The 16077-nt window shown below is 35.0% G+C and overlaps 1 protein-coding gene across 1 annotated transcript in view; it reads left to right on the forward strand.

Moving 5' to 3' along the window:
* MFN1 (mitofusin 1) overlaps positions 1 to 16077 on the forward strand; it is a 35437-nt gene that overhangs the window by 8977 nt on the left and 10383 nt on the right. Inside the window, exons 6-14 of the mRNA XM_059064579.2 lie at positions 1053 to 1161; positions 2525 to 2632; positions 6069 to 6222; positions 6336 to 6403; positions 13027 to 13148; positions 14793 to 14919; positions 15093 to 15197; positions 15492 to 15594; positions 15734 to 15963. Of these exons, the coding sequence (XP_058920562.1) occupies positions 1053 to 1161; positions 2525 to 2632; positions 6069 to 6222; positions 6336 to 6403; positions 13027 to 13148; positions 14793 to 14919; positions 15093 to 15197; positions 15492 to 15594; positions 15734 to 15963 (1126 nt within the window). The remainder of the gene's footprint in view (positions 1 to 1052; positions 1162 to 2524; positions 2633 to 6068; positions 6223 to 6335; positions 6404 to 13026; positions 13149 to 14792; positions 14920 to 15092; positions 15198 to 15491; positions 15595 to 15733; positions 15964 to 16077) is intronic.

Below are 16077 nucleotides of genomic sequence, written 5' to 3' on the forward strand. Positions count from 1 at the left end.
ACTGACATTGTAGTTTGGATAATTGGTTGGGCCTTAGAGATTGTCTCATTCTAGATACCTAGATAGATAACTCTAAATAGGTATCATTTTTAATCAGTAATTATTCTGAGACTTAGTTTCCCAAAATAACCGCTGGACAGTTCATACAGCTTTTCATTGTTCAAGAATTAATCAAATGCTTTTGTAATTTATTCGGGCTCTTCTGATTAACCTGCATTTAATACGTTTTTTCAAAAATCATCCTACTACACTGGTGCTTAATAAAATGGTAATGTATATCTCTTTAGCAGAGTCCTTAACCAAAAAAAGTAGTTAAATGATTTTTTTAAATTGTGGTGTGCTCTTTTGTTTTCTTCAGTTAAAATTTCAGTGTTCTATGGAAATCTTTATTTTCTTGGTTGAGGGTCCTCCCTTTTGACTGAAAGAGAGTTTCAAGTAATCAACAGAAATAGCTCAGATGAAAGAAGGTGCTTGGGAAATTAAAATATTTGGTTTAAATATAATATTAACTAATTAATTTTTCTTTATTTCATGGCCAGACTGTATCCATGACCCCAACCTGTTAACTTGCCAATTTGTCACAGGACTTATCAAGTCAATGTATAGACAGTTGAACTATACTTTTTATAGTATAGATTGTATATTAGCCTAGGTATTTTTTTCTTTTTTTCCATTGTTTATTTTCAGTCTTCCAAAGCATAAAGATTTAAAAGATTAAAATAAGTGAACATGTTACTTGCTTTGTCAAAAATCACGAAGTTTTCTCTCTAGTAGATAAACTTTTTTAGCATTTGTTAAGTTGTTGATTGGACAGGCTCTGGGGGTTGTCAGCAGAATAGAAGTATATAAAGCACAGATTCTCAGCTTTCCACAACTGCTGTCTTATAGCTGAGAAAGTAATTTAAATCTCCTAGGCTTCAGACTGATAACTGGTAGAAATCCTATCCTTTAGACTTCAACTAATTCTTAAAAGTTTTAAAAAATTATCTCTCTGTAATCTAAATTTTCTTTTTAAAGAATATATAATACAATTCTTATTTTATTCCCATTAGTCCAGGTACAGATGTCACTACAGAGTTGGATAGCTGGATTGATAAATTTTGCTTAGATGCTGATGTCTTCGTTTTGGTTGCAAACTCTGAATCAACTCTAATGAATACGGTAGGGTCTAATTATTTTGTTTGAATGATAGGAAATGAAATGATGTCTGTTTTAATTCTCAAAAGTGAAGGAAATCCAAGTCATGGATTAGAAAGAAGCTCTAATATCAGAGGTGAACGAAGGGGTTTGTGTTTCTGTGGGATTGGAAGGGCTGATTCTGGTTTGACGGCTCTAGCTTCTAGTGAATATTTGAGTTCACGGTGTGATACATGTGTGTTGTTGACATTCACTGGTTATTTACAAGTTTCTGAAGGAATAGGCATCAGAATTGTTAGGCTATTGGCCTAAGTCTTTTGAATAAAGTATAACACCTCCCTATCTGGCAAGCAAGGCTTTTCATACTTTGAGTTTTGTCAGCCTTTTCCAGCTTTATCTGTGTACACTGTAGGTTTCAGCTTACCTATGTACACTATAAGCTTCTGTCAAACATAGAAGATTATTTTTCCAGAATGTCTAGAGCCAGACTTATTTCATATAAACTTTCCAGGTTTTCAATATCTAATATCCAGAACTACTGTATAATCTTAAAAGAATGTTATTCATCAAAAGCATATAAATGGCCAAACACCATTAAAACCTAGGTGTTACCAGCAAGACCTGTTTTGTCACCGTGTTATTAGTGTTTATATGGCCCAGTCTATATCACGTAAACCATGTTGCTGTGACAACACTGACAGTTGTTTACAGCCTGATGGTATACAAAATAGGGAGATGTTTAAAATCTGTTTTAGAGTAACTACATTATTTAGGTGTTGGATAAACAAACTTTGATACATATCCTGACTTTGGTACCTTTGTTTATGTTATTCTTTGTGCACAGTTCTTCCCCCTCCCAATTTTTCATTCTTCAAAAAGCCCTGTTGTCAGTACTTCTCAAGCCCATCTTTATCACCACTTCCTTCTTTATGGAGCATTTCCTAATTTCAATTGGATATTTATACTATTTATGGCATATACCTTTACTGTTTATTATGATGTGTTGTACATGTGTCTTACATTATTATTTACTTAGTCTAAATCTTCAAAATGATTTGAGGTAGCTTTTTGAAAATATGGACTCATATCTAGCAGTATCTTTTATGTCATGCATATAGTAGAAACAGATAAATATTGGTTAAATTGAATTTCAAAAAAAGACTGATGGGAGGAGTAGGGAAAATCTTAAATTTTGCTTTCTTATATCTTAGTTTTGTCATCTTTGAAAGTTCAATGTTCAGAGTGCTTTGGGATCCTTTATCGGTGGATGTTATCACTGTTGTTAAATGGTTCGAACTTTGAGATTCAAATAAAGTTTCAAGTATAAAGGTAAAAATAAAGTAGCTTTAAAAAGTAAACATACTGTTGGATATTTCATGTTTTGCAGGAAAAACAGTTTTTTCACAAGGTAAATGAGCGACTTTCCAAGCCTAATATTTTTATTCTGAATAATCGTTGGGATGCCTCTGCATCAGAGCCAGAATATATGGAAGATGTAAGTTATTTTTTTCTTTAAGTTTTGAGATACAGTCATGTACATTGCTATCTGAAGAAACAATACGCCTCATAGAATACAACATCATAAGCAGCTATTCTCTTGAGAAGAATATAGTTATAGAAAACCTGAAGTGGATATGTGATAGAGACAGAGTATTAAGCTACTTTGAAGGAAAGTTATGTTATAAAAATACTATCTAATCATTTTAGATCTTGAAATGTCCTTCTGTTTCTTTGTTGTTGTTGTTTTAATATTTATTTATTTATTTGGTTGTGCTGGGTCTTAGTCACAGGCAGGCAGGCTCCTTAGTTGCAGCTTGCCGATCTAGTTTCCTGACCAGGGATCATACCTGGGCCCCCTGCATTGGGAGGGCGAAGTCTTAACCACTGCACCACCAGGGAAGTCCCCTGTTTTTTTTTAATTCTCTATTTAAGTATAACATTTTTAAAATTCTCTATTTACGTATAACATGACAGAAGGGTGTGCAAATCATAAGTGTCCAGCTCAGTGAATTTACAAATTTGACACCTGTGTAAGGATCCAGATCAAGGAGGATCCGGATCAAGAAGCAGAACATTCCAGCACCCCAGTACCCCCCATTTCCAGCCTCTATCCTCCAACCCAAGAATAACCACTTACCATGTCTTCTGATACACTAGGTTAATTTTTCTGGTTGTTCAACTTTATGTAATGGGATCACATAGTATCTACTTCTATGTCAGGTTTTTTGCTCAACATTACATTTGTGGTATGTATGCATACTGCTGTGCATAGCTGAAGTTCATTGCCGTGTGGTATTTCATCCTATGAATAACAGTTGATCTGTTCATTCTGATAGTTATGGGCATTTGGATAAATTTCGTGTTTTTAGCTATCATGAATAATGCTGCTGTGCATATTCTTTTTTATTTATTTATTTTTTGGCTGTGTCGGGTCTTGTTGCGGTGCGCGGGCTTCTCTCTAGTTGTGGTGTGCGAGCTCTGTAGTTGTGGCACGTGGGCTTAGTTGCCTGTGGCCTGTGGGATCCTAGTTCCCTGACCAGGGATTGAACCAGCGTCCCCTGTGTTGCAAGACGGATTCTTAACCACTGGGCCGCCAGAGAGGTCCCTGTGCATATTTCTGCTGAGTATATACCAATGGTTCTCAATGTAAGTGGCTGGGCGATTTTGGCCCCCAGAGAATATTTTGGTTGCCTCAATTGAGGGTGTGTGCTACTGGCATCTAGTTGGTAGAGGCTAGTGATGCTGTTAAGCATCCTGTAACACAGAACAGCTCCTGCCCCCAAACCAAAGATTTATCTGACTCAAAATGTCACTAACACAGGAATCAGTAATCCGTGGGTATAATCTAGGAGTAGAATTGCTGGATTACAGATTAAGAATATGCTGGGGGTTTATTGTTTGGTTTTTGGCCTCACCACGTGGCTTACAGGATCTTAGTTCCCTGACCAGGGATTGAACTCGCTCCCTTGGCAGTGAAAACAAAAGAGTCCTAACCACTGAACTATCAGGGAATTTCCAAGAATATACTGTTTTAATAAATACAGCCCAAGTGTTTTCTGAAGTGCTCATACCAGTTTATATTCCCACCACCAGATTGAGAGTTCCACGTGATTTATATCCTTGCCAACACTTGGTATTTTTTGTTTTTGTTTTTCATTTTAGTCATGCTGGTGGTTTAAGAAACTTCATTTTAAAAAGGATAGAGAATCTGGTATTTGGTCTACAAATAATATTTAATTTTCTTGATACTACTTTTTCTGATTTTTTTTTTTTTTTTTTTTTTTTGCGGTATGCGGGCCTCTCACTGTTGTGGCCTCTCCTGTTGCGGAGCACAGGCTCCGGACACGCAGGCTCAGCGGCCATGGCTCACGGGCCTAGCTGCTCCACAGCATGCGGGATCTTCCCGGACCGGGGCACAAACCCGCGTCCCCTGCATCGGCAGGCGGACGCTCAACCACTGCGCCACCAGGGAAGCCCTGATTTTTTTTTTTTTTTTTTTTCTGCGTTACGCGGGCTTCTCACTGTTGTGGCCTCTCCCGTTGCGGAGCACAGGCTCCGCGGCACGTGGGATCTTCCCGGACCGGGGCACGAACCCCGGTCCCCTGCATCGGCAGGCAGGCCCTCAACCACTGCGCCACCAAGGAAGCCCCCCTGATTTTAATAGTAGTATGTGTTTATTATTTTAAAAAACTTAGAAAATGCATTAAAAAATAAAATTTACACTATCCCATCACTATTCACATGTTAGATTATTTGCTTTCATTCTTCCCCTCACCCCCAAAATTGAAATTTTGCTTAATATGATGATTTATATCTTGTTGTTATTAACTCTTGCTTTATAATCATACTCTTTCAAATTGGGGTCTCATTTAATCATCAGAGAATTAGGAAATATCACCCACAGATTGTTCTTCTCCATTCCTATTTAGCTTAATTTTATTAAGTCTTAACATGGAGATCTCTTATCATAGCCATAATGCTAAAGGCTGGTACTAAACCCTAACTAACTTCCAATCCTTATTCCTAATTTAGATACCCAAGTGCTGTTGTTAAACCTAACGTTAGAGCTCCAATCCCTAGCTAATGCATTCTCCCCAGTTTTAATTCCAGGTAGTTTTTGTTTGTTTGTTTGTTTTAGTATTTATTTTTATTTATTTATTTAGGCTGTGCTGGGTCTTATTTGCAGCATGTGGGATCTTTGTTCCAGCATGTGGGACCTTTTAGTTGCAGCATGCAGGCTTCTTAGTTGTGGCCTGCTAACTCTTAGTTCGGCATGCATGTGGGATCTAGTTCCCCAATCAGGGATTGAACCCAGGCCCCCTGCACAGGGAGTGTGAAGTCTTACCCACTGGACCACCAGGGAAGTCCCCCCAGTGTTTTTTAGAAGAAAAATATACCATCTATGTTCTGATTTCAAAATAAAAATAACTTCATTATAGCAAATTTATTGTAGCACTTAATTTCTGATTTTAAAGGTATTAATAGCTTCACAGTAGAAAATTTGGAAAATAAAAGCTTAAGGAAGAAATTAAAATGCCACCTACTTTTGTGGGTATTGCCTGCATGCCACCTATTAATTTACATAAATATATGTACACATCATATATCCTTAATACAGAATTAGGAACCTTTCCCCATGCCATTAAACACTAATGTTTGTCTACAGTATGTTCTTAATAGTTGTATAGTATTTGATGGTCCATCAGAATTTTAAATTAAATGTTCAAGGAAGAATCATTAAGTTAAGAGGAAGATTTCCTGTCAGCAAGTATCAAACTTCATTTATTAGAATTTTTGGATTTGTTACGTATAAGGCAACTGTTACTATATCATATAGTAATAATATCACTATAAGTGGAGTTTAGTATAGGCCAGTAACTGTTATATTTGTTTAATTATTAGAATTATTTTAATACCCTGTTTTTCTCTAGGTACGCAGACAGCACATGGAAAGATGCCTACATTTCTTGGTGGAGGAGCTCAAAGTTGTGGATCCTTTAGAAGCGCGGAGTCGTATCTTTTTTGTTTCTGCAAAGGAAGTTCTTAGTGCTAGAAAGCACAAAGCCCAGGGGATGCCAGAAGGTGGTATGTATTCATTGTTTCATCCTTTTGAAATACAAATAGATTATAAAAATAGCATGCTAGAAATCTTATCTTGCTATATACTGGGTTTTAAAATCTTCACCTGAATATTACAGGTGGGGCACTTGCAGAAGGATTTCAGGCAAGATTGCAGGAGTTTCAGAATTTTGAACAAATCTTTGAGGTAGGAATTTTGTGAGTGTACTGACTAATGTAAAACCATAGCATTGGTTGGAGAGTGATCATAATCTTCTGTTTTCACTACTTATCTTTGTCAATAACCTTTGGTGTTATTTAGTGTAGTTTCTGACACAGCAAGTAAAACGAAGAAAGTTGGAAGAAAGAAAGTCCCTGCAAAATAGATGATCCGTAAGAATGGAAAATTAAAGATTGTAATTTCTTCCTATTCTTTTTCTTTAATGTATTTGTATTTAAATGAGATACTAGTTTCTAATATTTTGTTGTTCAGTGGGTAAAATATTCTATATTCAATAGTCAGGCACAAGATTAAAGAAATGTAATTGCTGTTGGAATGGATAATAGAGCAAAATGAAGATTTTTTTTTCTTTTGATAGAACATAGCTAATGTCATTGGACAAAAGTTAATTACATTTCTAAACTGTATTGTCACCTGTTAATTCTCCATGTTTTATGCTAAATGCCTGAACAAATAAATATGAAAATAATTAAGATATAGGTCCTGTATTTTAGGAATCTAAACTGCTGAGGTGCATGAATAGATAATGTGTGTGCAGCATTGGGGAGGGAAGGTACTCTTACGTTTTGGTGTAGGTGTTTTATTCAGAGACATTAAAACTTTCTACATTGACTGAAAAATTCTTTAGCTGTTAATCTTCTTGACTTTAATTTACACTTAGTTGTGCTTATTAGATTGCATATCTCCTTCTCACCCCCAGATGAACACAAATACTTCAGAACTGAAAAAAAACTTCCATCAGTAATTATTCTTCCTTATAAGTAGTAACTGTCTTAATAGTAAGGACATAAATGTTGAATGTACTCGGCAGAATTTTTAAAATTAACCATTTGCTCACTATCTCCTATTTTTAATTTGGTGAGAGGGAGAAAGACCATTAGGTAAATAAAGACAAGGTTTTTAAGAAAACCCACTCTCTGCTATCTTGGTAAGATGTTTCTGATTGTTCAGAGGCCCCTGGGATATCAGTAGGTGTCTTTGTCAGGCTAAGCTATGGATATATGATATCCCAGTTACTCAGAGACCATTGTTTATCTTCTTTCCCTTTTGCTTTCACAAGAGATTCAGTGCTCTCCTCAACTCTTACCAGTTATAGTCATTTCATCCATGGAGAAAATATTGGGGAGCATATCATTATTTCCCTTGTCTTTTCTTAATTATTGAGCTTTTCTTTCTTCTTGTATGTTTGTGTGCATGTGTGTTTGTCATTGATTTCTCCTACCAAATCATACTGTTCAGTTATACATTTATACCTCTTTCATATTGGTTCCTGGTACAGCATTTGATTTCCCAGAATATCTCCTTTAAGAGGTGGGAATGAGAAGTATAAAAGATGTGCTGTAGAGCACTAGTTTTCAAACCCGGCTGATGATGAGAAACAGATGAGGTACTTTAGAGAACTGCAGACTCCTGACTCATCTCAGAGACTAATCCAGTAGGGCTAGGATGGACCTAGGAATCTGTTATATATTTAAAGCTCCCTGAGTGATTGCAATAATCAGGCAGACTTAGGAACTATTCTTTTTAATGTTTTTAGAAGAAACTTGGCATTTCACTTTTTTGTGAAAGTTCATTTGAGCATCTAACAATTATATATGGAAAAAACTGTTTATGAGCAAGAGCTTTTACATGAAGTTGTGGAGAATGTTAGGCTTTAGAGTTTGAAATTTTTGTTTAAAACTATGATATAAAATGAGAATCAGCTAGACATTATTTGAATTTACCTAAAGAAATAATCAGATGGCAAAAAATTTTGTCTGGATGGCCAAACCTTTTTTTTGATAACTGTACTGACAACTCTTTTCAACTTTTTGCCAAAGCTGAAATCTGTTACTTTTAAAACTAATTTTGGTAATTTATGATTTCCTATAAATTGGTGCATTTCTGAGAATTTATGATTTAGTATAAAATTATTTATTTAAAAAATTTTTGTATTCCTTTTCTATATCTGTATATATACTTATATGTAGATATAGATAGATAAAGGATACAAGAAATATCTGTGTATTTTAAACCTTAATTGGATTTACCAATGATCTGATTGCTTTGCTTTTCCTCCAAAGACTTTGGTTAATTTATCAGTTGATACATAGTATTTTTTGGTTTTTATTCGTTAAATTCTATGTTAATCTTTACACAAAGTTTCTTCCTGCTTTCATTATATAAGTGGGATTGTTTTTTGCTTTTTGGTCTATAAGAAAGAATTTAGGGCCATGAATTTGTCTGTGAGTGTAGCTTTGGATGTATTTTATAGGTTTCAGTATCCAGTTTCATTGTTGATTAATTTTTAATGATAGCTTTTGGCATTTCCTATTCAGTACAGGAGTTATTAAAATTCAGATGTTTTGATTATTGTCATCTAACTTTTCTTGATTTTTTTTTTTGCACTGGGATCACAAAATGTGGCCTTTATACACATTTTCTCTGGTTTTAGAATTCAGTATTGTATGTGTAGTCTTATAAGATGATTTTTGTGTAAAGAAAAACTGTACCAAGTTAATCATTTTATCAAACAGTCTGATCTTTGCCATGGACCTCTTGAGGTTCATTTGGTTTAAAAGAAGCTGAATATTATGAACTTTTCAGGGTACCAAGTTAAATAAGGCTTGGAAATTAAAGAAAATCAATGTTAATTCTATTCATATGTTTTCTTGTTTTCAACCTGTATTTGGACACGTGTATATTCTGAACGCAGTTTAGAATTTTGCCCAAATATTTGGCTATTAACTATTCTTAATAGTTTTGTGTCAGTGAATTCGTTGTGAAGGACATTCCTGGGACAACTGGTGAAATTTGGAAGTGAACTGTATGTTAGGCTAATAGTATTGTCCCAGTGATAAAAGTTCTGAATACAGTCATTGTTTTGTGGTTGTATAGGAAAATGTCCCTGTTCTTAGGAGACACATATTAATATATTTAGTAGTAAGGCTGTGCTGATTACAATGAACTGTCAAATTATCAGCAGGAAGAAATATATACAGGTATGTATAAAGATGAATATCCATATAGACTTATCTATATAGTTCTGCATGGAGAGAGAGAAGGAAAGGTAAACAAAGCTGAATGTTAACATTTGGTATATTTACTTGAAAGGTATATTGTATCTTGGTGTTCTTTCTTGCAATTTTCCAGTCAGTTTAAGATATTTCAAAATAATACGTTGGGAGTGGTAAATAGCATGTTATTGGGTATTTAGGGTCTTTTATCAAGGGGACTTGACAAGCTTGTATGTCTTAATTACACATAAATATTAATATTTACAAATTTGTAACTATATGACTAAATCATCAGCTGTTTTCTGTAGATGTTATTAGAAAATCAGAAGATCATAATTGAGATGTGATTATTGTTTTGGTTCTAAATCTTTAATAAGTTTTAAAACAGCCTACAGGATACTCTGACAAGGTGGAATTTAAATTGTCTGGTGTAGTATTTTAAACTTCTCCTTGGAAAATTAAGAGTTCCTGATAAAATAAGTCTGGGAACTGCTGCATGCTATATATGTCTCCCATGGAGATTCATAAGTATATTAGTGTATAAAGGGCTCTGAGAAATGGTTCAGTAAAGAACCTTTATTTAAATTAGCATTCCTTGGGACTTCCCCAGTGGTCCAGTGGCTAAGACTCAGTGCTCCCAATGCAGGGGGCCCGGGGTCAATCCCTGGTCAGGGAACTAGATACCACATGCTGCAACTAAGACCCGGTGCAGCCAAATAAATAAATATTTTTTTAAAAAATTAGCATTCCCTATACTTAGTTTGGAATAGAGTATTCCTTTTGCAGTTGACTTTTTTGTTTTTTTTTTTTTTTGCGGTACGCGGGCTTCTCACCGCTGTGGCCCCTCCCGCCGCGGAGCACAGGCTCCGGACGCGCAGGCCCAGCGGCCACGGCCCACGGGCCCAGCCGCTCTGCGGCATGTGAGATCCTCCCAGACCGGGGCACGAACCCGTGTCACCTGCATCGGCAGGCGGACTCCCAACCACTGCACCACCAGGGAAGCCCTGCAGTTGACTTTTGATATTTTTCTGATCAACGAGAACGTCAGTGTGGGATACTTTTGTTTTTAAATATATGATCCAATTTTTTTTTTAATATATGATCCAATTTTTTAAAAATTTTTATTTATTTATTTATTTTTGGCTGTGTTGGGTCTTTGTTTCTCTGTGTGGGTTTTCTCTAGTTGCGGCGAGCGGGGGCCACTCTTCATCGCGGTGCACGGGCCTCTCACTGTCACGGCCTCTCTTGCTGCGGAGCACAAGCTCCAGACGCGCAGGCTCAGTAGTTGTGGCTCACAGGCCTAGTTGGTCCGCGTCATGTGGGATCTTCCCAGACCAGGGCTCAAACCCGTGTCCCCTGCATTAGCAGGCAGATCCTCAACCACTGCGCCACCAGGGAAGCCCCGGGATACTTTTTAATTAGAAAAAGATTGCCTGTTTTCTTCTTTATACTTATTCAGCAATGTATATTTTTGAATCAAGGAGTAACTTGTATATTGCCTAATAACTTTTGGAGGTCTTTTCTTTTTCTCTAGTCTAGCTCTAATACTGTGCTGTTATCTACGAATTTGGGGTCTTCATTGCTGATATCTAGATCTGCTTCATCGAGGAACAGAATTTCTTTTAACTTTTTTTTCATTTAAATATATTTTTATTCTTTTATTATAGTTTTTGTGACGGTTAATTTGGCAATTTATGAGATAGTTATTTAAAGTAAAATCAGGGCTTCCCTGGTGGCGCAGTGGTTGCGAGTCCGCCTGCCGATGCAGGGGACACGGGTTCGAGCCCGGGTCCGGGAAGATCCCACGTGCCGTGGAGCGGCTGGGCCCGTGAGCCATGGCCGCTGGGCCTGCGCGTCCGGAGCCTGTGCTCCGCAACGGGAGAGGCCACAACAGTGAGAGGCCCGCGTTCCGAAAAACAAACAAACAAAAATAAATAAATAAAAAAATAAAAAATAAAATCAAAACTTTGTTTTGGTCATTAAAAAATAAGCAGTTGGCACTTTAAATGTTTAATATTGTGTAGTTATTGGTGGCTTCTGCTTTGGCATATACAGAACAGGAATACTGTAACTTCTTTCTCTTCAGGATTAGTGATAATTGAGTGATGTATAAATGAGCTTGACAATGAGCAAAAGTAAGACTGCACTGAAAAAAAGTAATGGGCTCTGAGTTAAGACATAAACTGTTAGCTAAATGAATTACCCTCATGTGCCCTGTAGCTAAAGAAATGAATCTGCTTTGTTTTCTATACCTCAAAAAAATACCAAAGAGAGAATTTAAAAGTCTCTTCTGTCTTAGTGAAATAATCATTTTAGAGATGTGAAGGCTCAGCATAGATTATAAATAGAACACTGAACACTGAATGAATGTATAATATACTAATGCTTTCACCATAACAAATATAGTGCTAGAGTATTAAGTGACTACCTTTTAAAGCTTAAAAGCTATTTATTTTGATAAAGGATAGTAATTACTTTCAGAAGTAATTACCACAATTTGTACTGGTTTTATATTAAGTTCAAGAAGATGAATTCATGGAAATATTGGAGAGTTGGGGGGTATATCCCTAATCTGATGTCGTGACCCAGATGAGTGTTCTTGGTTGTTCAAAGACCAGATAGTATTTCTCTACATTTGCAGTTGTTTTCAAATGTTACGTCAGTACAGAATTTGACTTTTCTATGATGTAAAAGTGAAAGGCCAATTTTAATCTAATAATTTTGCTAGCACTTAAATGATGAATCACAGTAAATGTTTTAAATAACAGGTATTGAATAACAAGCACATATATTGAAACTGAAACAAAATTTCACAAAAGAAACATCCATCATCATATGTGGTGCATTCTGATGTATTCTCTGTGTAAAAAACACTGCTCATGAAACACTAATTGATTTGTACAACTGTTAGTAAGTTGTGAGCTACAGTTAGCTTGAAAGTAAACCATGAGATAAGGCATCATTCTGACCTGTATGCACACACTGTAGTCCAATGACAATAATGGGATTATCTTAGAAATAGCTTTAGATATTTTCTATAAACATTTAAAATATTACTTAGGTTGTTTGCTGTTAAATAGTATTTTTCAATTTGTTCAAGCTTTAATCTGTAGAAGTCCTTTTAACTAACTTTATGTGAATCGTATCATTCATTTTTTCAATGTAGAATTCTATTTCATGGCTTAAGAACTTTAAGAGGTTTTCATTGCAAATATGAGAAAAATCAAGATAGATGGACTAGAAGTAGATTAAAGGTGATCCAAATAAAATTAGTAATACTAATAGGAAACCTTTTTTAACATTGAAAATAGCACCCTTTTTAATTTATTTTAAAAAATAATATAGTCAAAGAACCATTGCACATTACTGTGTAAAATTACACAAAGTTATGAACTTGCTGTTAAAGCCTTTTAACTTTTAAATTTTTGACATTTGTTTTTACCTTTATAATTTTAAGTTGTGTTTGTCATCCATTTATTTTCTATCCTTATGTCTGTTTTGGTTAACATTACAAACAGCAAGTTTTTGTGTTTAAATTCCTGAAAATGTTGGGATGGAATTACAGTAATGTGTTATGGCTTGGGCCCCTCGCAGGAGTGTATCTCGCAGTCAGCAGTGAAAACAAAGTTTGAACAGCACACTATCAGAGCTAAACAGATACTAGAAACTGTGAAAAACATAATGGATTCAATAAACGTGGCAGCAGCAGAGAAAAGGTATGAATTCATTTTATTGCAAAATAAAAATTATTTTTGTGTCAATATGAATTCTTTAGACTAAGGTTTAAAATTTTTATATTATTAAATACCTTTCACACTAACATCAACCTTGTAGGTTTAGCTGATGCCTACTTGCATGTTTTTTAATGAATATTTGAAACTGTAAATATTTTTTTTACAACCTTGAACAAATACATCATTTACATCCCCTGGATCTCAGTATTCTCGTGTGTGAGCTGTGATTTTAAAATGTTTAGTGGCTTTAAATGTCTTTAAAGCAGTGAAAGAACCATTTCTTCCGGCAGAATTTCTCGAAGGAGTCCAAAACAGGTGACCCTCTTTTTACATTCAACCTATCACTCATCTTTCATATATTCATACATTGAAACCTTGAAATCACTCCTTTATGCCAGTTGTGGTTTTATATCAGCTGGTAAACAAACAAGGTAATACTACCTGCCAGCCAGAAAGTGAATTTGATAAGCATTACTCTATATGTCATACTATACTGCAGTATTTTATTCCATTTATGACCTTGTAATGATGAAAATGAATACACGAAAGTGCCAACACTAGTTGAAGAAAAGGGTAGTTCTCACAAACTTGGTATACTTGAGATTAAGATGTTATTAGATGTTATAAGCATAATGATGTCAAGCCTCAATTGGACCTTTAAGTGGGCTTAAGCCAATCAATAGGAAGATATAAAGCATCTAAGATTAAATCCAAGATATAAAATTGGGGATTTTAAATGTGTTTGATCTTGCTGAGAACAAAACTCCACTCATATCTAGTTCTGTTGCCTAATTTTGACACTTTTGCAGGAATGCATTATGTACAACATTAGAGAATTTGCAGCATATAAAACTCAAGGATCAGAACCCAGATTCTGATCTCTGGCCCTGTGCACACTGTTTCTGTATAGTGAGCTCAGTTGCTTTATCATGGTAGCCAAAGTAAGTATTCGTCCACTGAATTGACCTTAATTTTTATAAAAATACAGGACATTGAAATAAACGTAGCACAAAAAAGATGTGATTTGAGGGTGGTTTTTATAATCATGCCTTGGAAACAGATGTCTTGGGAAAGATGATCTTAAAAGGATCTCAGGCTTTTGTTTTCCTATATCATCCAGAGGTTGACAAATTTTAGCAGATAGTAAATATTCTAGGCTTTGTAGGCCATACTGTCTCTTTGGCAACTACTCAGTTCTGCGGGTTTAGAGCAAAAGCAGCCATGAATGCTTGTGGCTATATTCCAAGAAAACTAACAGAAACTAGCGGATGGCTGGATGGGGGCTTGCAGAGTGCTGTTTACTGGCCCCTGTTTATTAAGTAGACTTAATATTGAGTTAGTTCTGTTTTGACTGTTCATATCTATGAAATGGGTGGAGATTTGGCATCCTTATTAATCCTTTGTGGGACTCAGGTACCACATGAGCAGAGAGACAGTTTATATCCAATCATCTGTAGAACATTGTATAAGTGAAATATTATTTGAATCCTTTTAGATGTTGAAATACAAGATTTTTTTTCTTCTATCATGCTAACAGATGGTTCAAGATATAAGTGAGTGTTTGTACTTAATTTCTTTGGGACTTTAATATACCCTGAATATTAATTACTTTTCATACTATAATAGGGTTTATTCAATAGAGGAGAGGGAAGACCAAATTGATAGACTGGACTTTATCCGAAACCAGATGAACCTTTTAACACTGGATGTTAAGAAAAAAATCAGGGAGGTTACAGAGGAGGTTGCAAATAAGGTGGGTAACATTAGCTTTGTGATTATAATATCTGGGAATGGAAATACTTTTGATAATGCTAAAAATGTTATCTGTTACCTTAAAGGAATATTTAAGTTTTTTTCAATTTAATTTTTTTGAGTAGTTGGTAATCTTGTTTAAATATTTTAATTCTGATTTTTTAATATTTTTAGGTTTCATGTGCAATGACAGATGAAATTTGTCGACTCTCTGTTTTGGTTGATGAATTTTGTTCTGAGTTTCATCCTACTCCAAGTGTATTGAAAGTATATAAAAATGTAAGTTAAAGTGTAGTTAAATGTTATTCAGATACAGTTTCCTTATCTTATTCTGACTCTTATTCCACTCTAGTGGTTTGGCCATTTTAGTGTCTTCATGGCAATCAGTACATGATTAAACTATTACATCTCCTGTGCACTCTTGTAATAAATCTAAACTATAAACTATACAAAAGAATTATCATCTTAGAAAAGAATAAGATCATTTTAGTGTTTACTACTTTTTTGACATTTTAATAAAATCTGCATATATTTTAGAGAAAAAATAATGTGGATGTTTACCATTGTTAACAGGAGTTAAATAAGCACATAGAAGATGGAATGGGAAAAAATTTGGCTGATCGGTGTACCAATGAAGTCAATGCTTCAATGCTTCAATCCCAGCAAGAAATTATTGGTAATATTTATGTCTGCAAGTTCATGTGTAGTTTTTTCCTTATGTCATTGTTAAAAGATTTATTATAAAATCCTTTAGATATTTTACAAAATATTATTTACTGTTGTTAACTAAAATGTCATAATTCGGTTCTTTCTAGAAAATTTGAAGCCATTACTTCCAGCTGGTATACAGAATAAACTACATACACTGATTCCTTGCAAGAAATTTGATCTCAGCTATGACCTGAATTGCCACAAGTTATGTTCAGATTTTCAAGAGGATATTGTATTTCATTTTTCCTTGGGCTGGTCCTCGCTTGTCCATCGTTTCTTGGGTCCTACAAATGCTCAGCGTGTGCTTCTAGGATTATCAGAGCCTATCTTTCAGGTGTATATATATATATATATATTTTTTTTTTTTTTTTGAGTAGGCTTTTTATTAGGTGGTTATTGCTGTACTATACAGGTATGTATCTCATTCTACCAGTTTAGAGTCTCTTTA

The sequence above is a fragment of the Kogia breviceps genome, chromosome 5 (assembly GCF_026419965.1).
Source record: "Kogia breviceps isolate mKogBre1 chromosome 5, mKogBre1 haplotype 1, whole genome shotgun sequence".
NCBI lineage: Eukaryota > Metazoa > Chordata > Mammalia > Artiodactyla > Physeteridae > Kogia > Kogia breviceps.